The 26,497-nt window shown below is 44.3% G+C and overlaps 1 protein-coding gene across 1 annotated transcript in view; it reads left to right on the top strand.

Moving 5' to 3' along the window:
- The first annotated feature begins 2,929 nt into the window (after positions 1-2,929).
- Positions 2,930-26,497, top strand: part of BTBD7 (BTB (POZ) domain containing 7) — a 68,495-nt gene continuing 44,927 nt past the window's right edge. The window contains exons 1-2 of the mRNA XM_015414739.1: positions 2,930-3,066; positions 11,112-12,191. Coding sequence (XP_015270225.1) covers positions 2,985-3,066; positions 11,112-12,191 — 1,162 coding nt within the window. The 5' untranslated portion in view covers positions 2,930-2,984. The remainder of the gene's footprint in view (positions 3,067-11,111; positions 12,192-26,497) is intronic.

Raw genomic sequence — 26,497 nt, 5'->3', positions numbered from 1 at the left:
TTCCCATGGAAACACTGCTGAATCCAAGTCAGTTTAGCATGTTTTCCCCTTACATGATGTACATTTAAGAGGAGGAGGAGATTGGATTTATACCCTGCCCTTCAGTACCCAAAGGAGTTTCAGAGTGACTTACAATCTCCTTTCCCTTCCCCTCCCCACAACAGGCACCATGTGAGGTAGGTGGTGCTGAGAGAGCTCTGAGAGAACTGCTTTTGAGAGAACAGCTCTGAAAGAACTTGTGACCAGTGTTCCCTCTAAACTGAGTTGGTGTGAGCTAGCTCACAGTTTTTTAACCTCTGGCTCGCAGATTTTTGTCTTAGCTCAGGAAAGATGGCTCCAGAGCAAACAAATTTATGCAGTAGCCAAATCACTTGCTCACAACTTTAATGCCGGTAGCTCAGAAAGTAGAATTTTTGCTCACAGGACTCCACAGCTTAGAGGGAACCCTGCTTGTGACTGGCCCAAGGCCACACCAGCTGCATGTGGAGGCATGGGGAATCAAACCCGGTTCTCCCACGCTCCTAACCACTACACCAAACTGGTTTTCAAGGAAAAAAACAAAGGCACTGAGAACTGTTGGCATACTAATTTTGGCATCCAGAGAAGTATGCATCATGTGCAGTGAACATGGTTGTCCACTAATCTGTTTCATCAGAATTTGACTCTCTCCCACAGAGGTCACTGGCACACCTCAGTTTTACTATCACTCTCTGTAGAGTCCCTTGAATTACTTGTTCATTCTATATCAGACTGCTGATTAAAATATCCCTTCCATGTAAGAGGAAACACATAAATAAGAATTTTAGCTTTGACTTTGATTTGACCTGAACAGTGAATTCATAATTTGGGGGGGCCTCATTGGTCCCAGCGCCGGAGGTTTGGAGTTTGGGAGTGCTCCTTGATCCATCCCTTACTATGGAGGCCCAGGTAGCGGCCACTGCCAAGTCGGCCTTTTATCATCTGAGGCTGATTAGGCAGCTGGTTCTCTTCCTTGACCATGCTGACCTGGCTACAGTGATCCACGCAATGGTCACCTCAAGACTAGACTACTGTAACGCTCTCTACATGGGGCTGCCTCTGTCGCAGATTCGGAAGCTGCAGCTAGTGCAGAATGCCGCAGCCAGGCTGTTGATGGGTCTCCCTAGACGGCCTGTGCTGAGGACACTGCACTGGCTGCCAATAGCATACCAAATCCGCTTCAAAGTGCTGGTTCTTACCTTTAAAGCCCTATATGGCTGGGGTCCAACATACCTACGGGACCACCTTTCCCCGTATATACCCCAGAGAGCACTACGGTCTGGGTCTCAAAATCAGTTGACCCTCCCTGGCCCGAAAGAGGCCAGGCTAGCTGCTACTAGGGCCGGGGCATTTTCGGTGGCGGCCCCTACCTGGTGGAACGAGCTCCCGGAGGAGATCAGGGCCCTACGGGACCTCTCACAGTTCCGCAGGGCCTGCAAGATGGAGCTCTTCCGCCAAGCATACAATTTGGGGCCGCCCCTGCCCTAATTCGCCACCTTGGTGCACGGCCCGTAATGTTGACATCGAGCAGCTGCCTCAAGAATGAGCAGAATAGCATCTAACACTTCACGGGGAATAACATCGAAGCACTTTCATTTGAAAGCATCTCATTCATTTGATTTTTAACTGCCGCCAGTATTCTGTAATTTTGTAATGTACTCATTTAAATGTGTTTTAATTCTGTATTATTTATGCTTTTATTCTGTATTTGCTGTTGGAAGCTGCCCTGAGCCTGCTTTGCGGGGAGGGCAGGAATAATCATGAAGACAGAGTTGAAAACAGTAAAGCAAATAAGTAGCTTACGTCTGACCCTTTCAGATTCTGTGATTGAAAATTTTATTTGTAAAAGAATCAGTGCTGGTTCTCCTTGGAAACTGTTAAAAAAAGAATCCCTTAGCATATACTCTCCTTTTGCTTTCTTAGACCAGAACCACTCTTGTCTTCCTCCCCATATAATATCACCAATGTCAGTGGGTCATTTTAATAAATGGAACTTGTCTGAATAGCTTTAGATATATTAAGTTTTTCTCCATGCCAACAAGGTATCCTGCAAAAAGAAATGACTCATCACAGTAGGAAATGTCTGTAATGTCAGGGTCATGTGCTCAGAGCTGCATGGAATATTAAAAATCAATTTGCAGTTTCACTTACCCAACCCAGTCAGTCTCCACTGTTGTCATCCTTTTGTTTGGCTCTCTAAGCACTACAGATAAGGCAGTGCCTTTGTTGCTGCATGTACAGGATCCTGCATGTTACTAGAATGTGGCAAAATATTTGGTAAGTTCAGGTATTCCAACTGTGTCTCCCAGCCTCATGGACCTTTACTGTTAGTAGTGTAGGTGGGTCCAAAGCACCACTTTACACCATACATCACTGTATGTATGTGTGCAAAATTAACTTGAAACAGTAGGTTGGTTCTTACCTGCTTTCCTGGTCAATTTTGTCTGGTTCCCGCACTCACTGTAATCACTGTCCCATGTGGCTTTTATCTACACAGGTGCTATGATCCTTAGCATAGCCCTTTTGTTGGTCATGAGGGCCCTTTCTCCCTCTTTTATCAGTGAAAAAGTGTGCAGCCCAGTACAAGTAAATTGTATGTGTGTTGTGCTGTCGAGTTGCTTTCAGTGACCTGCAAAATATCCTATTGTTACCAGCCATACTCAGGTGTTGCAAACTTGTGAACAAGTAAATTAGTTTACTGTAACGTTTTGTTTTTATTGTACTTGGCTTAACAGCCAATCTGTTATCAAAAGGGTCAGGTGAATAATGGATGTTCATACTAAAAAGATGAACCATTGTGCAACTACAGTATTAACAAAATATGTGTGTTAGGAAAATAATGATGATGTCTTTTGTTCAGAAATGAAGGCGAAGAACCTACTTGAACACTGTCTGAAGTTTTATAATGGATCATGGGACTGTGCGCGGATGAGCCAGCAAGTGGAATGCCTGAGTGACTGAAGAAAATGGGTGCTAATGCTTCGAACTACCCTCATTCGTGTTCCCCAAGGGTAGGGGGAAATTCTCAGGCACAGCAGACATTCATAGGTAAGCTTTTAAACTCCACCTTGCCTATCTGTGTTAGATTAGGCTGTTCAGGTCATAGGTTGTCTTGCAAAGTTTGTAACAGAAAACAAGGAACTCAATAGATGTAAGATGAGTGCAAAAAGAACTACAGTTTGATAACCTGGTATGGTCATGCCGTTTCCAGTTGACAACAGTTCATATTGTTAAAACCACTGTGGCCTTATCAGTTCTCGCATATTTTCTGTTTTCTTCCCCTTCTAAACTAATTTTGCAGGTATGATATGGTTGAATGTCATGATTGGAGCCAGTGTAATAGAAAGAGGTTGGACTTTGGAAAGCATGGGTTCAGATTCAGAGTCGGACTCAGATTCAGAGTCATGATGCTCACTGGAGGCCTTGAGACAGTGACTTGGCACCATCCACTTTATAGGTGTGGAGGCATGATTGAGATTTTTAAAGTTACTAATAGGTTAGAAGTGTAGTTTCTTTGATCCTGTTTCAGTATTAGAAATTGGGGTCGTTCAATGAAAGTGGTCTGTGAGTTTGGGACCAACAAAAGAAGTTTCTCATGCAAACCATACTTGTGGGGTTCACTACTGTAAGATGTGGTGACATTCAGTTCTGCTTTGAATACAAACTAAGCTAATTGCCAAGTTCATGAGAAAATGTTGATCAACCATTATACATGATGGTTAACTGGAACTTCTGTGTATAGAGGCAATGTAACTCCGGATGGTTGTGCTTGTGAAATTTGAGAGGCATCCAACTGCCTGTTGTTGACTTAACTAGGCCTCCATCTCCATCATGAAGAGAATCCTTACGTTCCAGTGTTCTCATGTCCCAGAAATGCTGCACATGGCACTGGGGAGTGTGTTGACCACTTCATGGTTCTTAGTTGTGCCTGATGAGCATGAGCTCAAGGCGCCTTCCAGATTAGTTCACATAACATTTAATCATAGTTCAGCATTGGGTCTGAACAATGCCTCATCATTATTTTTTTACCATGTTTATTTTTCACTTTTTCAAAAAACAATGCCTCATTATTAAGTGCAAAACCAAAAGGTGACTTATTTAAGTATACAGTATGTGTGTTAACCTCATTCATGGTGTTTCCTGTGAATATAGCTTTCATTTTACCTGTGTTAGAATAGTATCTTAATGATGTTGTTCCAGTTAGATATCTTTTCAGTAGAACTGAACTTTTCTAGTAGATTTTTTTTTTAAATATATATTGCTGTTTCTTGCTATTGTTGGGGGGAGGGGAACCCTTTTTTCCCCCACCAAAGCATTCAGCCAGTGGTATTCTAGGGCAAATTGTAGCTGTTATGTAAATATGACCTCTTCTGAAACTTTCATTTGCTATTGTCATTACCTTCCTGAATCTACAGGAGGATTACTGTCCGTAAAAGAAGGTATATGTATTTTTGCTTTGCTGTTACTGAGATCTGCTCTATAGCTTCTGGAATAGCTCTACAGTCTTCCAGAGAATTAATGCCTGGCATAGTTCTGGAGAGGTGAAGCCTACTACAGGTATGTGCGTCACTTGCCCACCCTGGCTAATCACATCTGACCCAGGGGCCATTGGCAGTTGGACGCAGAAGATGGTGAATGCCCTATAAAGACTGTTAGAGCCATACCCCCACCTCTCTGAGGAGACAGTGATGAAGCAGCTCTCCTTAGATCAGGTCTGACCCAGGAAATGAGGTATCCCCCTGTTCTGGATGGGGTAGTACTCCCCTTAAAGAAGCAGGTTTGCAGTTTGGGGGTGCTCCTGGACAGAGGCCTCCTGTTGGATAAACAGGTGGCAGCAGTGGCCAGGAGTGCCTTTCACGAGCTTAAGCTGGTGGGCCAGGTACAGCCCTTCTGGGCAGCAAAGATCTTGCCACTGTGGTGCGTGCCCTGGTAACATCTAGATTAGATTGCTGCAATGAATTTTACATGGGGCTGCAGTTGAAGACTGTCCAGAACTTGCAGTTGGTGCAAGAATGCTGACTGGAGTGAGTCACAGGTCACATATCATTCGAGTCTTTCCATCTATACTGGCTTCCAGCTTGCTTCTGGGCACAATTCGAGGTGCTGGGATTGACCTTTAAAGACTTGCATGGCCTGGGACCAATGTACCAGAAGGACTGCCTCCTCCCCTTTGAACCTATTCGGATACTCAGGCCGTCTTTGGAGATACTGCTTCAGTTGCCCCTGCCATCGAAGGTTAGACAGGTGATGACGACCCAAGAAAAGGCTTTCTCCGTCGTGGCACCAAAACTTTGGAACTCTCTCCCCAGGGAGATTTGTCCGTCTCCCTCTACTGGTGTCTTCTGCCAGCGGGTGAAGACTTTTTTGTTTGGTTTGGTATATCCCAGATGACATTTATTGGCCCTCCTCCTTGGATCTGGTGTTTGTTTACATGTTTTTATTGAATTGTTTAATCATTTTAAATGTTTTTAATTATTCAGACATTCAAATGCTTTTATGTGTGCCACCCTTGGGACCCTACTCGGGCGGAAAGGAGGCATAAAAATGCTTTAAATAATTTTTTCAGCTTATCAGCCAATTTTACATCTTCCCTTGAGGGCAAGATACTCTAGTGTGAGGTGGGGGTGGCATGACTCCAGATACTCCTGCATGGAATTGATTGTTACAGACCACTCCAGCTTACTGGACTACTGGCCTAGTTCTGGAACTGAAATTGGCTTGGTCACCTTGTCTTCATCCTCCCAGACTGCTTGCTTAAGGGAGAGATAGGAGTCTTCATGCTCCATTGGTTCAAGTTCTGCTAGGTGAGAGGGTGCCAGAAAATGCTCCTATGAGATCTGTGGACTGCCTTGTGGAATTTGCACTCAGGATTCTGCAAGGCTGTTGGTAACTACCTAAAGATACTGCGTGAGGTGATCTGGAGATCAGAAGGACATTGACATCAATAGACTGATGGCAACCAGCTGTTTCTCCTTTTCTTCTATGCAGCAGCTGATGTTCTGACCAGGTGCCTGGAGTCAATGACAGGCTGGATTTGAGGTCATATAAATTAAAACTCAATCTAGGCAAAACTGAAATACTTTTGCAATTGACCATGGTGATGATACCTAGCCTGTTGTTCTTAGCCTTTCTCTGGTCATGGAGTTCTATGCAGAAGCAGCTCTAGAAAGTTTTAGGGCTTGTTAAAGAAATAGTGTCTAATCCCCTCCCCAAATGAGAGTACAGATGCATTAGAAGTAGGTAGAATTAGGTCTCAAGTTACTTATTACCTTGTTGTGTGCCTCTAAAAATACCATCAGCTCAGAAGCAAGAAGATATTTTCCACAGCATTTTATAGGCCAGTGTCTCGTGGACAAAATACTGTATTTCTCTGTGCTGTCACAAAACAAAAGGTCAATTCAAAGTAGGAGATGTGCTTATCCAAAATCAAGGCTGCCTTTTTTCACCTGTGGGACTGGAAGCTGGCAAATGCTGGTATTTCAAAAATGAACAGTGGCATTATAATGCCGTGATTTTGTAAGCGTTTGCCTCCGGCACAAACTTGAAATAAGTGGTTTATTAAAATGTCTCATTCTTTGACCATCAGAATTAATAACATGATTGTTCTTGCTCAAGGTAAATCTTTCCTTTGAAGCCTCAGTTCCTGCTTGACTATTTTGCAGCAAGTCCCTTTTAGTTCAGTTTTCTTTGGAACAGCAGAGAGTAACTAAAGAGGGAGGCTTCTGCCTACTTGGGGAAGCCTCAGGAATGCAGGAAAAACAAAACGTTCCTCCGGTGTTAAGTGTTGCTTGCTCATGCTGGATTAATTCACCAAGGACTGCCATTTCCGGAAGTGTTTCATTTACTACTTTCCTGTCGCGCTCTGACCTGGCCACAGTAATCCATGCGACGGTCACCTCTAGGCTAAATGTAACTCACTCTACGCTGGCCTGCCCTTGAGACTGACCCGGAAGCTCCAACTGATCCGGAATGTGGCAGTGCATGTACTACCAGGAACATCGCAGAATGCGCATACTTGACCTGTGCTGCACCAGTTGCACTGTCTTCCAATGGAACACTGAGTCACATTCAAGGTTCTGGTAATGACCTTCAAGGTCTGGGACCGATGTATCTGCAGGACCGCCTCCTCCGTTACACCCCCAGGAGAGCATTACACTCTTCACAGAACAACTTGGCTGGTGGTCCCTGGCCCTGGAGATATCTGGCTGTCCTCAACCAGGGCCGGGGCCTTTTTGTCCCTGGCCCCGACCTGGTAGAAAACTCTGCCAAACAATATCAGGGCCCTACGGGGTCTTATGCAGTTCCGCAGGGCCTGTAAGGCAGAGGTGTTCTGCCACGCGATGGCTTACATTATAGGACAGCAATGGTTTACATCATAGCTGGCACCCTACCTCGACCCCTATTCCTTGTGGAGTTTACTCCCTCCCTGTACGTACGAAGCACCCACAGACCAGATATGGGAGGGAACTGCAAAAAAATTTCGCCACTTGCCTTTAATTACTGTATAGTATGCTGGATATGGTTCTATGTTTTTTAATGGTTTTAAATCTGTATGTCACCTAGAGCCCCACGATCATGGGGATTAGGCAATACATGTAATATAGTAATATAAACACTTCTGATCTCCTGGTAGACTCTGGATTCTCTTCGAAATTGGGGGAGGGGTGAAATATGTAGGGATGAGTTCCCACAGAGGGAGATTCCTGCATCCATTTTTCATCACTGTCTTCTTAAGGCTCATCACCTTGGTTTCCAGCAGAATAAAACCTGAGCTGTTTAGGTTTGTGGTAGTGGTCAGCAATGATGGAGTAATTCAGTACAGGTTTTTAAGGCCATTAAGCACAGAAAGTTGATTCTTTTGAAATGTGGTGCTGAAGGAGAGTTTTGTGGATCTGCGAACCACCAAAGAGATACAACAAGAGGGTTCCAGATCAAATCAAGCCTGAACTCTCCCTAGAAGCCACAATGACTGAACTGAGGCCACCATACTTTGTTACTCTATGTGAAGGCAAGAGTCATAGGAAAAGACAATAATGCTAGGAAAAGTTGAAGGCAGCAGGAAAAGAAGAGCCAACATGAGATAGATTGACTAATAAAGGAAGCCATGGACCTCAGTTCACAAGATCTGAGCAAGGCTATTAATGATAAGGATGTTTTGGAGGTCGTTAATTCCTACAGTTGCCATAAGCTGGAAGTGACTTGACGGCACAACACACATGACACAGGCACAGAGAGAAGTATAGGGAAAGGGAGAAAACAGTTGCAAAAGAAAATAAAAGTGAAGTTTTTAGCAAGAAGTGCTAACAAGAATCTTCTTATAATTTTCAAGTCCTTGGAGAAAGGCCAGAGAGGAAAGAAAACAGTTGCAAAAGAAAATAAAAGTGTAGTTTTTAGCAAGAGGTGCTGACAAGAATCTTCTTATAATTTCCAAGTCCTTGGAGAAAGGCCAGAGAGGAGCTGATTAGTACTCAACAGCTGTCAAATTTTCATTGTTTTCTTGACAGTTTTGAGGAGTTTTGCTGGGTTGGGGCTGCCAGTCAAAGAAGGTAACTTTTTTCCCATGCCAGGATTCAAAGCCAATAATAGGTGCTTTCACATACACTAAATAGCGCACTTTCAATCCACTTTCCATGCTCTTTGCAATTGGAATTTATTGTGTGGAATGCCAAAATCCCCTTGCAAGCACTCACTGAAGTGGATTGAAGCTGCATTATTTAGCATTTGCGAAAGCGTCCGATGTTTCTCCCAAGGTCAGGGGGAGTTGTATTGGGCACTTTTGTACCCCAAAAGCAAAGCTTTATTTGACAAAAGCTCAGGCTCGAATTGTTGGATCTGGTTTGTGGAATCAGTTACCTGTCATCACCAGAGGAGTCATCCAGTGATTATGCTGACATCTGATGCAATCAACTGAGAGGTTCCTGGGCTCTGGTGTACAAGAGTAATGCAGTGTATAGCCTTTTGATCACAAAAAACGGAAGAAAACAGCAAGAAGGGGAGCATCTGTTACACCACCTTTGCCCCAAACTGGGGGGGGGGGGGGCTAGAAACAACTAGGCTAGGGACTGTATGTTGACATGAACTCATAGAGGTAAGGATGGAGCGTGGCTACAGATCCCACTTGTCTCAGTAGCAGGCTAAGTAGAAGCAAGCAGCTTGCCTAATGGAGCAAGGAAAGTTGCCTCTTAACGGTTGGATGACCAGGACAGGTGAAGAGCGATCTCCATGTCTACTTCCCAGCTCTGTCCTGAAAAGCAAACCCCTGTGGGGCTGGATTTAAACAGGGTGGTGGATGTTGGTTCAGTGAAAACAGTGGTACATCTCTTAAAGCCTCAAAGAAGAAATGCAGCCCTAGAGGAAGAGGGCAATGCGGCTGGGTGTGTGTGAACTTAACAGTATGCAGCCGTTTGTTTTAGGCTCTTTTCTAAGTCTGCTGTCATTTTGAGAGTTGCAAATGTTTGCAAATCAGTGAGAATGAGTTGGATTGTGCTTGGGTTTAATTTCCTTTGAATCTTGCTTGATGCACAAGAAGCAAGTTGTGGGTTGTCTTTGCCCTCATGGGATTTGCTCACAGAGAATAAGTTTTAAGCAGGGTGCTGGTGAAAGAATCCCATAGGTAAGGTTTATAGCCTGGATCCAGGCAGACAACTTCACATTTGAAATGGCTTAGAACAAAAGGATTTCTTAGAAGATTAAACCTGTTGCTTAGCAGGGTCCACAGACTTAATATGATTGCCTGCTTGGTTTCTTGGAAAAAGACACCATGCTCAGATTGGTAACAGGGACCCAATACCTTGCCTAAGTGGCCTCAAAGCCGTTCTTCACCATGGTTTGGTTTTTGGTGTTCCAAGCAAAAATAGTCTTTGCTAGTCAATTGAAATACTCTGCAGAATTGGACAGAGGTGAAAGGCACCTGTGGGTTTAAGAAGGCTTACAGAGGTATGGGACACTCATACATAGAAGTACTACTAGTAAGTTAACAGGTATGCCAAGTTACAGAATCATTTTTAAGCCACCGAACTTGAAACAAATTCAAGAGAGATATGGTGTTCCCTAGGTCCATCATGGGGCTAGAAGTATTTCAGAATCTGAGGTGCCAGCGTGACCTTTATAGGAGCTAGCATGAGGTTTTTAGATACCAGCTCCTCACAGAATGTCACGTGCATTGAAGCAGTAAAAGCTGAATGTGCATAATGGCTTGCATTGTTTCTTTTTCTGTGTGTGCTGCATTTGTGGATCTTGAAAAAAAGTTTTGCTATATTGGCTTTCCACGGGAAACTGTTAAAAATGGCATACACGGTTAATCCTCAGAAGCGGAAGAATGAAAAGACAAGAAAGATAAATATAGCAAAACCACAGAAGAAAATCAGTGGGTTCTTTTCCATTCAGTTGCATATTCCAGATAGTTTCAGGCCAGTTCCCTCTTTTAGAGCTGATGTCAAAAGAGAGGAAACAATTTTTTTTTTTGAAATTGTTTTATCTTTCATCTAAAACATTGGCTTTCAGCTTGTGGATTGGAACAGCAGGGTTAAGTTGACTGAAGACAGATCACACCAGTGATGTTTTCTTTAAGAAAAGCAGAAAAGAGCTAGACCCATGGTGTGCAGAAGGGAAAAACTGCTCCCCAATCTCCATGTTATGGATCGATATCAAAAGTAGTCTGAAAACCTGAAGGCTGCTGCTCTGAAATTATGCCCACTTGCTAGTTAAGACTGGGATGACTAAATCTTGCTGATTCTAGGTTTTCTCCTACTTTGGCTGGTTTAAACTGCTTTTCATTTACCTTATTTATACCTATTTCTCTCCAACGAGGGCCAAAAGCGGCTTTCATTGTTCTCCTCCCCTCCATATTCTTTTCCCAACAACCAGATGAGGTAGGTTAGGCAAAGAGCGCGACCGCTCTAAGGTTACCCGGCATGCTTCCATGGTAGAGTGGGGGTTCAGGCCTGGGACTCCTAGATCCTAGTCTGACGCTCTAACCACTACACCACAATGGCTCCTCGGAAAGCTTTGGTTTTTATAGTTTAATCCTTTGCTGTGTTGTCCCTATTAAATCCAGTGTTGGTCTAAGTGAGGTTATCTTCTCCATTTTTCAGGAACATCGTCCTATTCTCATCAAGGCTATGGCTGTGAATCCAAACTGTACAGCCTCGACCATGGGCAGGAGAAACCTCAAGACAAGAAAAAGAAAAGCTCCGGCCTGGCCACCCTCAAAAAGAAGTTCATTAAGCGCCGAAAGTCTAGCCGGTCTGCTGATCATGCCAAGCAGATGCGTGAGCTCCTCTCAGGCTGGGATGTCAGAGACGTCAACGCACTAGTGGAAGAGTATGAAGGAACGTCAGCCTTAAAAGAGCTTTCTCTACAAGCTAGTTTGGCAAGACCAGAAGCCAGAACGTTACAGAAAGACATGGCTGAATTATATGAGTTTAAATATTGTACGGATGTAGATCTTATATTTCAAGACACTTGTTTCCCCGTGCATCGTGCTATTTTGGCTGCGAGATGTCCCTTTTTTAAGACCCTGCTTTCTTCTTCACCAGAGTACGGTGCAGAGATTATAATGGATATCAACACCGCTGGCATAGACCTGCCCATGTTTTCTGCTTTGTTACACTACCTGTACACAGGAGAGTTTGGAATGGAGGATTCGCGGTTTCAAAACGTTGACATCCTCATGCAGCTTAGTGAGGAATTCGGAACACCGAATTCTTTAGATGTTGACATGCGAGGGCTCTTGGACTACATGTGCTACTATGACGTGGTTCTCAGTTTTTCATCTGACTCTGAACTGGTTGAAGCTTATGGTGGGAGTCAAAGCTGCCTAGACGAGGAGCTCAGAGCGCACAAAGCTGTAATTTCATCACGGTCCCCCTTCTTCCGACATCTGCTGCAGCGCAGAATACGGACTGGTGAAGAAATCACGGATCGAACACTAAGGACTCCAACTAGGATTATACTGGATGAATCAATCATACCAAAAAAATACGTGCGAGTAATTTTAAACTGTATGTATACTGACGTGGTGGACCTCTCTATTTTGCACAGTAGTCCTTCAGTGGGGAGTCTAAGTGAAGTTCAGGCTCTGGTAGCAGGAAAGCCAAACATGACAAGAGCTGAAGAAGCTATGGAACTTTACCACATAGCGCTCTTCTTGGAGTTTAACATGCTTGCGCAAGGTATGTCGCACTTCCATTCCTTTCTGAATTTTGTAGCCCTTCAATCTGGAGTCTAACATAAATCCCTCCTTGAAGGGTTTTCCTGATTATATAGATGACGCACTCTAACGAAATCTTCTGTTTCCTAGGATGAGGGTACGAAAACTAGTATTTTTGCTCAAACATTTAGTCAGGTGTGTGTTTGTGTGTTTTGAACTGCATAAGTTAGCATTATGAAAATACATCTAGAGAACACTCCCACCCCATTGCATTGCTGGGTGTCTCTCAGGGGTAGCATTATGAAAATACATCTAGAGAACACCCCCACCCCATTCATAACTGAGACAGTCGCAACAGGGTTTTTTTTTGTTTTGTTCCCATGTTATTTTTTAATTGACATATAAAACTCTTGGGAGAGGTGGCTGAGTGATTTGTGATGAGGTGTCAATCAGTATTTGGATGACTCCCAACTGTCCTTTTCATCGGAGCAGTGGATATTACGAATATGTGCTTGGGGTAAAAACATTAATGGGGGCTTAGTGAATTAGAAGCTGAATCTGGGCAAAATGATGATATTGTAAGTAGGTAAGTTACTTGGACTATGTATGTGATGTTGGATGGGCTTACATTCCTTCTTGAAGATCACCTGAGTGATCTTTGGGGTGCTGCTAGGACCCACATGATTTATAGATGCACAAATAGTGTCAGTAGCTTAGAATACCTTTTAACAGCTTCAGTAGGCATACTAGCTGCAGCCCTCCTGGAAAAGGATTGCCTTGTCTTAATAATTCATGCTTGGGTAACGTCTAGGCTACACTAGTGTGATGAAGAAGAAGAGAGGAAGAAGAGATTGGATTTATACTCCACCCTCCACTACCCAAAGGAGTCTCAGAGCGGCTTACAATCTCCATTCCCTTCCCCTCCCCACAACAGACACCTTGTGAGGTAGGTGGGGCTGAGAGAGCTCTTTCGAGAACTGCCTTTGAGAGAACAGCTCTGAGATAACTTGTGACTGACCCAAGGTCACACCAGCAACTGCATGTGGAGGAGTGGGGAATTAAACCCGGTTCTCCCAGATTAGAGTCCATGCTCCTAACCACTACACCAAAGTGGCTCTCTGATGTGTTACAAGTGGAGCTGCTTTAGTAAAAAAAATTAAAAACTTCAGACATCCAGAATATAATTTCCAGGTTGCTTATGTTCTCACCAATGAGCGCATTTCTTGAGCATTGAGACATTATCACTCGTTTCCGGTCTTTTCTGCCAGAAGAGCTCTTCTGTACTTTGCTCTAGCATGTTGTGGAACCGAAACATCTTTGGATTCAGTTTACTTTTCTTGCACAAGCTCTTAAACCTGAATTTCCCAGTGCAAACAGGACTTAAGTGCCTGGCAGGCAAAAAAGCCTAGGAATAGGACTTTGAGGCCATAAGGGAGCATGAGTAGCTCAGCTGCTTTTTTGGGTGGGAAATGAGACTCCTTTCCTCTTGGGAAAAATATTCAAAGTAGCCCAGAAGCTACTTAACAGCCAGACTGCATACTTAACAACTTCTTTGTCTCTCCATCACACTGGGCTTCACACCTTCACAGAACCTCCATGAGCATTGCTGTGGTCTTGATAAATTTGGATTTCCCCTCTCCAGCTGTGTCACCTGAAATCATACACTGATGGTTGGTGGACCCTCAGGAACAATGTGGGTATTCTGGGGGGGTTTTGATGAAAATGTCCCCTTCCCACCAGTGGAAAATTTAGGATCCTGGGCAGGAAGTACACTGTTGCGACTGTCTCAGTTATGAACATACCAAATAGCCTTGGGCCTCTCTCATTTTCAGGGTGGAATAATACTAAACTTATGTCGCCAGATCTTTATGGAGCTCTTTAAGCCTAATGTTACATCAATTTAGTATTAATAAAAATAATATTAGCTGAAGTTCTTATGGCTTAGGCAGCTCATGATCTCTTGTTCTCTACTGACTTTCTGTAGCAGAGCTAGCTGAAGTTGCTTTGAAGAGGCATTTAGAAGGCTGTAGAATTTGTTGCAGTGGTTATTTTCGCTTGCCTTTCTCCCTAGTATTTGATGCTATGACTCCTTTAAAAAGGTAAAGGTTTCCCTTGCTTGAAATCACCCTGTTCTATATTATGACTCCCACCCACCAAGTCCTCCTCCCACAGAAAAAGACTTCCTTCAACAGAGACTTTTTCCCCTTTGAGTCATTCTTCATTGGAGGAGGTGGGGGGGGGACTTAGCAGAGGAGAGTCCTAGCCACAGTGTTTTATAAAAGGAATGTTGAGGATCTACTGGAATGTGATCATTGTAGCAGGGCTGGCCAACTGGGAGGGCAGAGGTAGGTGCATGCTGTTGCTGAAGGCCAGTTTCGGCAAAATTATATGCTGTAGGTTAGGAATGGTCATAAACTTTAATGAACTTTAATCTTTGTTTTTCTTGCACTTAGAGGGTGAATAGGGTATAGAACCCTTTAGCAGAGAGGCGGATGTGGCAGCACTGGAATTGCCAGTGATGAGCCTGGGTCCTGTTCCAGGGGTTGGTGAAAGGAATTCCAGAACTGGGCAGCATTATCTCATGGGCTGCCTGCAGTCCATAAATTGTCTTTCCTTGTTCTGGAGGATTAGAGTCCATTAAAACATAAGATAAATGTCAGACAGGGTAGAACCTATGAGACATCTCCCTTATCAATAAAAGCCGAATGGTGGTGGCACTTCTCTAGAACATGCCACACGCTCCAAAATCAGTTTGCTCTCTGATCTGTCATTCAGAGGGTCTCCCTATCCACTGACTGCTTTGCCTGAGTCCTGCCTCCAACATTCTAAACATTTTGCTTTTCCTCTCTCCCCCATAGCCAGTCAGAACACAGAAGTTATTTGCATATGCAGCCTCATTGGCCTCTGCCTCGGAACACAGAGGTCGTTTGCATATGCGACTTGATTGGCTTTTGCCTCTAATATTCTAAACAGTTTTGCTGTTCTTAGGTAAAATGTGTCCAATCTCCAGGTGAGGGCTGGAGATCACTCAGAATTACAACTGCTTTCCAGATGGCAGAGATCAGTTCCCCTGGAGAAAATGGTGGGCTCTGTATCCTTATATGCTGCTGAGGTGGCCCCTGTATGACAGCCAATGTGACGTAGCAGTCAGGGCTTCAGAGCACAGGAGAGGCTGCAGGTGAGGGGGAAATAAAGGTAGGTTGATGACTGGCTGGGAAGAAGATAGGGTTGCCAACTCCAGGTTGGAAATTCCTGGAGATGTGAGGGATGGAGCCTGGAGAGGGTGAGGTTTCAGGAGGCGTGGGACCTCAGACAGGTACAAAGCCATAGACTCCTCCCTCCAAACCAACTATTCCCTTCTGGGGAACCATCGTTGCCAATCTTCAAGTGAGGGCTGGAGATCACTCAAAATTACAACTGTTCTTTAGGTAGCAAAGATCAGTTCCTCTGGAGAAAATGGTGGACTCAGTGTCATTATACCCTGCTGAGGTCGCCACAGCAAACTGACACTGAGTGTCCAAGGCCGGGGCACCCGCCCAGAGCCTCTTTCTAGAGGCCGCTGTATTTATTTCCACAACGGGCCTTTTTCCTAGTTCCTTTATATTTGTGTTTGGTTTCTCATCAGTATATCAATTCAGAGTTTCAGATTATCTGCCTGTAGAGTATTCTGTAGGAACCTGTTCTGTACTTAGCTACAAAGATTGGTTTTTCAGCAGCCCACAAATTATTGTTTAGTGCTGCCGTAAAGAAGGCCGCTTGATGATCTGTCCCTTTTCATTTTCTTGTGTTTTCATTGTTAACAGCTTCGGTCCACTCATTTTCATTACTGGGATTGATAATTTGGGGTTTCAAGGCAGTGCATATGCACTGTGTATATAATTTATGTAGTGCTGTTTTATTGGTGCATAAAGTTGAAAAACGCATATTTATGGGGAGATTTTGAACATGAAGAAATTGGAAATCGCCCAAAAATGCACTCAAGTTCAGTTTTCAGAAGAAAAACTGAGATGAGGATTTTGTGGTTGAACCAGGAGAGATGAGAAATTCAATTGCATCCCAGCCTATTTAGGAAGCTTGTTTCACTCTTGTGTGTCTGTTTCTCTGGCTTATGTCAATGTAGTGCGACTGATCTCATGGGTAGACCTAGCATGCTCGCTGGCCTTTCCCTCTTCCTGTTTCTGGCTTGCCTTAAAGTGGCTCTAATCTCAAAGTTAATCCGAATTTCCATCTTAACTAGGGGCTGAAGTAAGGGTTTTGTGGCCAGCCCTAGTCAAGATGGAAACCTGAGTAATTCTGGAGCACCATGCTAAGTCATGATTAAGACAAGCAAAACAGTTTTTGTACTAACAGGAGCCTGCAGCCCATTCCCAGTTTCTTAATTATGGTTAAGGATCAGTAGAAGAAGAAGAAGAAGAGATTGGATTTATACCCCGCCCTTCACACGGAGTCTCAGAGCGGCTTACAATCTCCTTTCCCTCCCTTCCCCTCCCCACAACAGACACCCTGTGAGGTGGGTGGGGCTGAGAGAACTCTGACACAAACTGCTCTTTTTCAAGGACAGCTGTGCCAGAGCTTGTGACTGACCCAAGGTCACATCAGCAGGTGCAAGTGGAGGAGTGGGGAATCAAACCCGGTTCTCCAAGATTAGACACCAAACTGGCTCTCTATTGGATTTTCACTAGACCTTCTTAGGAAAATAAAAATACAGATGCTTTCACGTAAAAACGAACAGACAGGTGATTAGATCACAGAATCATAGAATCACAGAGCTGGAAGGGGCCATCCAGGCCATCTAGTCCAACCCCCTACTCAGTGCAGGATCAGCCTAGAGCATCCCTGGGAAGTGTTTGTCTGGATGCTGCTTAGAGGCTGCCAGTGAGGGGGAGCTCACCACCTCCCTAGGCAGCTGATTCTACTGTTGCACACAACTCTTACTGTTAAAAAGTTTCGCCTCATATCCAGCTGGTACCTTCCTGCCCTTAATTTAAACCCATTATTGTGAGTCCAATCTTCTGCTGCCAACAGGAACTGCTCCCTGCCCTCCTCTAAGTGACAGCCCTTCAAATATTTAGAGAGCAGTCAAGTCCCCCCTCAACCTCCTCTTCTCCAGACTGAACATTGCCAGATACCTCAGCCTTTCCTCACAGGGCTTGATCTTCAGTCCCCCAATCATCCTCGTCGCTCTCCTCTGCACCTGCTCCATTCTGTCCACATCCTTTTTGAAGGGAGGCCTCCAGAACTGCACACAATTCTCCAGCTGCAGCCTGACCAATGCAGTGTACAGCAGGGCTATGATATCTTGCGATTTGGATGTTATGCCTCTGATACACCCCAAGATCACATTAGCCTTTTTTGTCTCTGCATCGGACTGGCTGCTCATATTTAACTTATGGTCCACCCATACCCCAAGATCTTGTTCACACACACTGCTACCCAGAAGCATATCCCCCATCCAGTATGCATGTTCCTCATTTTTGTTACCCAGATGTAGAATTTGGCACTTATCCTTGCTAAATTGCATCTTATTCACATCCGCTCACTTTTCCAGTGTGTTCAGATCTCGTTGAATTCTCTCTCTATATCCTCTGGTGTGTTCACTGCTCCTCCCAATTTGGTGTCGTCTGCAGATTTAATGAGTAGCCCCACCCCACCCTCATCCAGATCCTTTATAAAATATTGAAAAGGATCGGGCCCAGAACCGAGCCCTGCGGCACCCCACTGGACACCTCCCTCCATTCAAATGAAATGCCACTGACAACTACTCTCTGAGTGCGGTCCTCCAACCAGTTCTAGAATCCTCCAATCCTAGAATCCAGTCCACAGTCCTTTAGTTTACCCATCAGGACATCATGGGGACCCCTGTCAAAAGCTTTGCTGAAATCTTTACTTTCTCTGCAACGAACCCTCCTCTCTTACATGTTTCCTTTACGGCTGCAATCATAGTCTTTTTCTGGGTGTAAACTGTCTGAAATGAATTGGGTGGTTAGATGGGACCTCATTCTCTGAATTTCATATGAAAGGATTGTGATATCTTAAAGAAGATAGCAGGTTAAAAAAAATAACTCTATGCAGATTAAGGGTTGACATAATTTCCTTGACATATTGGGGACATATTTGGAACATTTCAGAGCACAAAGAGGCTTTTTTTTACATCAACACACACTAGCTATTGCATTTTAAAGTACAATACAGGAGGGAACAGTGCCCCAGCATATCAAAACACAGTGTTTTGATTCTGATGTAATTAAAAGCGTATCTTGCTGCTCTGTGAATGGGCCTGGGGAATTTGTAGGATGACACACTCCCTTCTCTAGTGAGCCGCAAAATATCGTGGCAAGTTATAGCTTGCTGTTGTGTCTGGACCCGGGAAGTGTGGTTTGTGCTTGCTCTCCAAACCAGTTCTGAACTGGGGGCAAACCAGTGCTTGGAATCCTGGATTGCAGTGCAAATCAGTTTGTGTGAGGTTGATGGCTCTCAAAGGTAGAGGCATGTCAGGAAACCCTCAGGACCAGAGTAGGGGTGAGGTGTGGGGAGATGCAGGAACTATCCCGCTACTCAGTGAGCTCTGTTTGCAGAGGAGTCCGTGCAAGAGAAAAGGGTTGACATGTGCTGTCATCCCCTTGAGTTGTGCCTCCCCACTCTTTATCACGCTCTGCTCCCAAGCATCCCCTAATCCTGAGGAGCAGCTTTATACAGGCGAGACACTGGGGAGTATGTGATTCTCTTCCCCCCCCCCCCGTTCATGGTTCATTGGAGTTAAACCATGATAACATGAAACAATTAAAACTTCATAATTATCTTCATCTGAAAGATGACAGGTCTTTCTTTATAACAATGGCTACTGTACAGAGTCTTATGTAAAATCTTCCCCTCCCTGCTCCCTCCTGCTTGCAAACTGGATGAAATGGCTATAGGGTACAGTTGTTCAAATTCAGCATTTCTTAATTAATAACATCAGCCTCCAGTTCCAGCAGGGGAAGAGCATATTACGGAAAACACCCAGTTTTGTTCCAGGGCAGAAAGGGACAAAATTGGAATTCAATGGAATGTCACGAGTGCTGGTTTGGACCTAGCTGTAGAGTGGCTTCCTGGCAATTCAAGAAATAAAACAATTCAAGATGGAGAATTACTCTTCCACCTTTCCCTTTGTATGCTATAAGACGTTTTTAATGTGACTGCATTCTACTGAGCTGTATCAGCCCTGTTCATGTTCATAAAAATCATATGCACTGTGGTAGAGATAGTAATTATCTTTTAAGACCAAAATGGCTCACACAAAACTGTAGATTTTTGCTCTCATTAGCATGGTTTCTAATTTCTAGTGTTAATAATTTAAAGAGCAATTGACTGTTTCCTGTGTTACATGCTACATTCACATGTTTTTGGAGTACTTGAGACAAAGTACGCTTGATGTTACTTTTGGCACTGGGAATAAAGCAGCTTCCTGGAGGGAAGAAACAGAACTTCAGAAAAGGAGATGATGATTTAGCAGCTTGATCTTTGAGGTGATTGAGAAGGCAATCACTGAGGACTAGGGGGCATTAATATATTTTAACAAGTGGTAAAGGAGTAGGTTGACCAGAGAACAGGCAGGTGTGGGGTTTGTAAGAGCCTGGTGTGGACGGAACAGCAAGAATAATCCCTGAAGAGTCAGCATAAAAATCCTCTAAATAAAATATGTGAACTCGGGTGAGAGAAGAAATCAAGGATATTTGAGGCACAAGCCAGCAGTTGTAGCTGTTTAGCCCTCTGATGAGATTTACACACGATTCATGGACTTGGAGCGGCGTCTCCCTAGATTAGAAATAAAATGTATTCAAAGTAAAATCATAGTAGGGCATAGTCCAGGCATGAACAATATTCATTGTGGGTCAGAGAAGACCCATTTCCCAGAAACAAGTAGGGGAAGTGCCAAGTGGAGGTCTTCATGTTCCGTCAAGATGTGTCCCATGCCTTCCTTCTGGGGTGGGAGCAGTGAGGTATGACTAAGCAGAGGAGTACATGGTTTGCATTTCGATACTCTCGTTTCAACCACTGGGATCTCCACAGCTAGAGGATCTCAGGATTTTCCACTGCTTTTTAAGATGCTTTCCTCATGAAAGAATGGGGGAGATCTTGCTATTTATTAATTTCCTGAGTAAAAAGTTAGCATGATGGAAGCCCACTAGAAAAAAGCTAGAGTTCTGTAACATTGGGCATTGTTCAGGTGGGTAGCCATGTTGGTCTGAAGCAGCAGAACAAAGTTGGGAGTCCAGTGTGCTTTGCACATGGAAGCTTACAGCTTGAATAAAACTTTGTTGGTCTTAAAGGTCCCACTGGACTAAAACTTTCTTCCATTGAGAATTGTGACGACACCTTACTTTGTGTGTGTGTACACATACACACACGAAAAGAGGATGTATTACTTTTTAAGAACCTGTATAATAAAACAAGGAGCTGCAGTGGCTCAAGTGGTTAAGATGCTGAACTGCAGGCTGTGGAAGGTCGGTAGTTCAGCAGTTCGAGACCCGGGTGCCGCATGATGGAGTGAGCTCCCATCTCTAGTTCCAGCTCCTGCCAACCTAGCAGTTCGAAAGCAAGAAATTGCAAGTAGATAAATAGGTACCACTTCGGTGGGAAGGTAACAGCGTTCCGTGCGCCTTGGTGTTTAGTCATGTCGGCCACATGACCACGGAAACGTCTTCGGACAGCGCTGGCTCTTCGGCTTTGAAACGGAGATGAGCACTGCAACCCTAGAGGTGGATTCGACTGGCTTTCGAGCAAGGGAACCTTTACCTTTATAATAAAACAAAGGGTTAAAATGTTCAGATAGCAGAGCAGAGAAATATCTGCCTGAGATTCCCCAGAGCTGCTCTAATTCAGGGCAGGTAGGTAGTAGTGGGCTAATGGACCAATAGACCGGTGCTGAAGTCACCACCTTCTTCTGTAGTTTAGGCCTTGAAATGTAACAGTTATTCTTCTGTTTGCTGTAACTATAAACATTGTTTTGGAATATTAAATATCAAAAGTGGCAAGAATACCATGTGCCATGTTTTTGTTCTGATTATAAACATATAAGCTCTGCAAAGAACTTAAATAAAAGTTGCCTCAAACACCACAGGCTTCCATATCTTGAAGATCAAGTGCCACCTACGTGTACCAGGTCTAGCTGAATCGCGAGCTGAATGCATAGCTGGCAGAGCTATAAAACGAGGCTATAATTTTCTTGTAGTTCTCATAACACATTTTAGGAATTGGAATCCCCTCTTTTAACTGTTTTGATTGGGATTCAGCTGGATGTAGAATGTACATTCTACCCTTGATGAGGTGAAGGAGAGGTATTTAAAAATGTTAGAGTATACTCTGATTTTGGGTAACCTTTAGGAACCTTCTGATTTGGGGATTTGCTATTTTATCTTTTGCTTTAGCTGGGGATGTTTCTACGTTTTATTGTAAGTGGCTTTGAACCGAAAGGAAAGGCGGGATCTAACTGTTTCAATAAGTAAACCTTCACACAAGTCTCTGACCATTATACCTTTGCCTTCTCATTAAAGTGGGAAGGATGATGTAAAGACCACTTCTTAATATACCAAGGAAGGAAAAATTGGACTGTGAAGCAAAATAAATAAGGGGAAAATCGCCGTTTTACAAATGTAAACTTTTGTCTTGGTTGTGCCTTAAGTATGGGACTTGAAACAAGGCTGAAGAAAATGTGGTAGTGGAGGAGATCATCTTGGTTTATACGTTTTTGCTGCATTCTTCTCTGGAAAGCTGAAATTGGAACTGTTATCATGGAAACTATGGTAGCAAACAGACTTGAAAGATGACCTCAATCTCAGGAGATCAGATAAATACTGTTGAAAGATTACAGTGCATTCCTGTAACCCTGCTGCTGAACTCCTTTCCTGTTGCAATTCCTAGAACAGTCTCTACACTCCTTCCTCCCCCCCCCCACTGCCCTGACATTCCATCAGCTGTTCTTGGAAGTCTGCTGTTAAAGAATAAAAGCTGTATCTTCGCCATTACACATAATTGACTGCTTTACGGAGGATTTTATCCTGGAGGACTAGTTTCACATACTATTTTCTGATTATCTTAGCCATGAACAAGTCACACAAGGTCCACTGGGATCCACAGAGCCTTTTTGGACAATTGTTTTCAGCACAGCAAAGAGGATTGCTTGCCGCTCAGTTATAGGTGACCTCATCTTCCATGTTCACTGCACTCCAGCTGATATTTCGCTGCTGGGAACAAGTGATTGTACAGGTGCCAGCTTTAGCAGGTCGGGCAGCCACCTGTCAGGGAAGGCCTGCCCAGGGAGCTTGGGACAACCAGGACTGAGTGATAAACAATGACTGGTTAGAAATCCAGGAAGTCACATCAAAAACGATGTGGACAGAATGGAGCGGGTGCAAAGGAGAGCAACGAGGATGACCAGGGGCCTGGAGACCAAGCCCTGTGAGGAAAGGCTGAGGGACTTGGGAATGTTCAGTATGGAGAAGAGGAAGTTGAGGGGGGGACAGGATTGCTCCTCTTAAGTATTTGAAGGGCTGTCACTTAGAGGAGGGCAGGGAGCTGTTCCTGCTGGCAGCAGAGGATAGGTTTAAATTAAGGGCAGGAAGGTACTGACTGGATATGAGGAAAAACTTTTTTACAGTAAGAGTTGTGCAACAGTGGAGTCAGCTGCCTAGGGAAGTAGTGAGCTCCCCGTCACTGGCAGCCTTTAAGCAGTGGCTGGAGAAACACTTGTCAGGGATGCTTTAGGCTGATCCTGCACTGAGTAGGGGGTTGGACTAGATGGCTTGTATGGCCCTTTCCAACTCTGTGATTCTATGACTTTTTAACCTAGAATAAGGTGGGCCCATGCTCTGGTTAGGACAGACAGTATAGCAGCAGAGGCCCACCATGTAAACAGACAGGAAAGAACCAAGTTCCTGTTACTCCACAAACAGGCTTCAGTACTATTGGCCTGGTCACAGAAAAACCTTCTGCAAGAATATCCAGGCCAGTTTGTTCAGTTGTGGCCTCTGTTTGACCATGAGTGAGCTCTGGAGGCATTGAGAATGCTGTTGTAAGCCATTTTGGTGTGCCCACTGGGGAGAAAAGGGGGGTTTAAATAACTGAATAGACTAAATAACGCATTGTCTTTGTGTACCAAGCACAGACATTGCACCCTGTTCAGTCCACAGTGTAGCAACTTCGGGCACGTTTGTTGCCAGTGTTTCTGAAACAAGAAATACTCAAGGTAGCCACATGGACTTCAGTTTCTGCTTTGGTGAGACACCACAGAAGAGACCGCCTTGCTTAAGCTGATGTGATTTTTGGCTGCAAGGTAACAAGAAGTCGCGTAGGCAGTTTAAGTCATCGGCCGTCCCCACCCATCATGGGAGAAGAGTGCATGTGGGCATCCCATGCTAAGATGCCCTCCTGTCAAAAGTGAGGAAGGAACTCTGAAAGTTCCTCCTCCTCAGAGTAAGGGAGAGCATCTTACCCCCACCTTGGCTTAAAGGGGGAGGGAGACTTGTAGAATTTGGTTTTGTCTCCTACCTGCTCCACTTTTTCCTGTGTTTATTACCTTCCAGTCATTTGCAGCATTGAATTTTGGACCTGGCTTGTTGGCCCTTTTCATACTCATTTTTCATAGTGTCGAGTTGTTTTTCCATGGCCTGGGAGAGCTTGCAAAGGCTAGAAGGGACCTGGCATGGTGAGCCCATTGATCCTTTTTGCCACACAGCAGTAGTGTGGAATCACTGTCCGTGTCGGACTAGGACCCAGGAGACCCAGGTTCAGTAACCACACTTTGCCATGAAGCTTATGGCGATGAACTTGGGCCAATCACACATTTATTTTTTTTATTTATTTATCCTTTGACTTGATAAACCGCCCTAACCCCCGTAGGGGTCTCTGGGCGGTTTACAATTCTTGGGTGCTAATCACCGAAACAACCCTAACTACGGCCACAATGGTACAAGGGGGGGGGGGGCTCCCTCCCGGCACAACATTGTTGGCCTGACCTACATTATAGGTTGGCTGTGGGGATAAAATGGTAGGGGAAGATCGATGTAATTCTCTGAGCACCTTCAAAGAAGTGTGGCTAAAAACGCATATAGCTAGGTAGCAGAGCTCTTTCCCTTCTCCTGAAGCTCTGAGGAAATGGGATTTACATCTGGGTAACAAAAATGAGAAACATGGATACTGGATGGGGGACAGACTTCTAGATAGCAGAGTGTGTGAACAAGATCTCGGGGTAAAGGTGGACTGTAAGCGAAATACGAGCAGTCAGTGTGATGCAGTGGCAAAAAAGGCAACTGCAGTCTTGGTGTGTATCAGCAGAGGCATTACATCCAGATCACAAGATGTCATAGTCCTGCTTTACATAGCATTGGTCAGGCCATACGTGGAGCACTTTGTGCAGTTCTACACTTCAAAAAGGATGTGGACAGAATGGAGTGGGTGCAGAGGGCAGTGATGAGGATGATCAGGGGCCTGGAGACCAAGCCCTACGAGGAAAGGCTGAGGGACTTGGGAATGTTCAGTCTAGAGAAGAGGAGGTTGCGTGGGGGATGTGATTGTTCTCTTTAAGTATTTGAAAGGCTGTCAGAGGAGGGCAGGGAGCAGTTCCTGTTGGCAGAAGAGGATAGGACTCACAATAATAGGTTTCAATTATGTGTAGAAAGATACAGGCTGGATATTGGTGGAAATTTTTTACTGTAAGGGTAGTTCAGCAATGGAATTGGCAGCGTAGGATGGTAGTGAACTCCCCCTCACTGGCAGTCTTCTAGCACCAGCTGGATGAATACTTGTCAGGGATGCTTTAGACTGGTCCTGCACTGCCCAGGGTGTTGGACTAGATTGCGTGTATGGCCCCTTCCAAGTCTACGATTGAATTATGAATGCTGGCCAATTAGTGCAGGTGAATTTGGCTGTGCATCAAACAGGTAGAAGAAAAAGTACATCTCTGCACAGCCTTACAGGCGTACTCTGCTAAAGGTTAGATGAAGCTGGAGCTTATGGTATTGGATTGTGCAAAAAGGCACCAAAGCATTTCCAGTTTTTCCAAGTGTCCAGACAGGACAAGTCTTATTGAAAAACCTGACTTATGGAATGGTTTTTTAGCTGCATATACTTACCCTCTTTACTTCAGATGTCCTTTACAGCTGGCTGGCCTTACTAAACATGTGGAAGAATTCACTTAACAGAGCAGCTGTTTTGCTTGAAGCTGTAAATGCATTAAATGACTCTGCAGAGCCATGAGACCAGTTTCTGTGATTTAAGGTTACAGAAAAGCGGCTGGAGACCTGGTGAGGGAGGGACTCCAGCCAGAAGCGGCCTCTGGAACCTGTAGGCAAAGCTTGTTAGGATGGATATAGCATTGTTGAGGATGTAACCAATGTACTGTTTGAACAGAAACCTAGCTGATCTAAAACCGTAAACAAAGCATTGTCCCCATGAAAGAGCACAGTCCTTACAGATGTTGCCCTGATGAACTATCTTGCAGGTGGGTATATAAAGATGATAAACACACATAAAAGAACATAAAAATAGCCCTGCTGGATCAGACCAGTGGTCCATCTAGTCCAGCATCCTGTCTCACATAGTGGCCAACTGGTTCCCCTAGAGGCATAGAGGCTGAGGCCTTCCCCGATATGCCTGGTGGGACTCTTATTCAGAGGTTTATTGCCTCTGAATGTGTAGGTTCCCTTTAGTTACCATGGCTAGTAGCCACTGATAGACCTATCCTCTGTGAATCCCCTTTTAAAAGCTTTCTATGTCTGTGGCTATCACTACATCCTCTGGCAGTGTCTCTACATTTTAATCACTTGTGTAAAGAAGTGTTTCCTTTTGTCTGTCTTGAATCTATGCCCTTGAGTTCTAGTATTTTAGGAGAGTGAGAAAAATTTCTTTCTCAATTCTCTTTACCCCATGCATAATTTTATAAACCTTCATTATGTCCCTCCCCTTAGTCGTCTCTCTTCCAAACTGAAAAGTCCCAGACTGTTCCGCATTTCCTCATAGGGAAGGTGCTCCAATCCCTTAATCATGTTGGTTACCCTCTTCTGTACCTTTTCCAGCTCTGCGATGTCCTTTTTGAGATATAATGACCAAAACTGCACATGGTATTCCAAACGAGACTGCACCATATGTCTGTACAGTAACATTATAATATTGGCTATTTTCAGTCCCTTTCCTAATAATCCCTAACATAGAGTTTGCCTTTTTTGCTGCTGCAGTACACTGGGTTGACACTTCCATTGAGCTATCTGCTGCAACCCCAAGATCTTTTTCCCTCTCCGTCTCAGCCAGTTCAGACTCCATTAGCTTATACTTGAAGTTGGGATTATTTGTTCA

Source organism: Gekko japonicus, unplaced genomic scaffold (assembly GCF_001447785.1).
Source record: "Gekko japonicus isolate JY-2015 unplaced genomic scaffold, Gekko_japonicus_V1.1 scaffold1518, whole genome shotgun sequence".
NCBI lineage: Eukaryota > Metazoa > Chordata > Lepidosauria > Squamata > Gekkonidae > Gekko > Gekko japonicus.
Note: the sequence above shows the minus strand (reverse complement) of the source record. Positions and strands in the feature narration are given on the sequence as shown.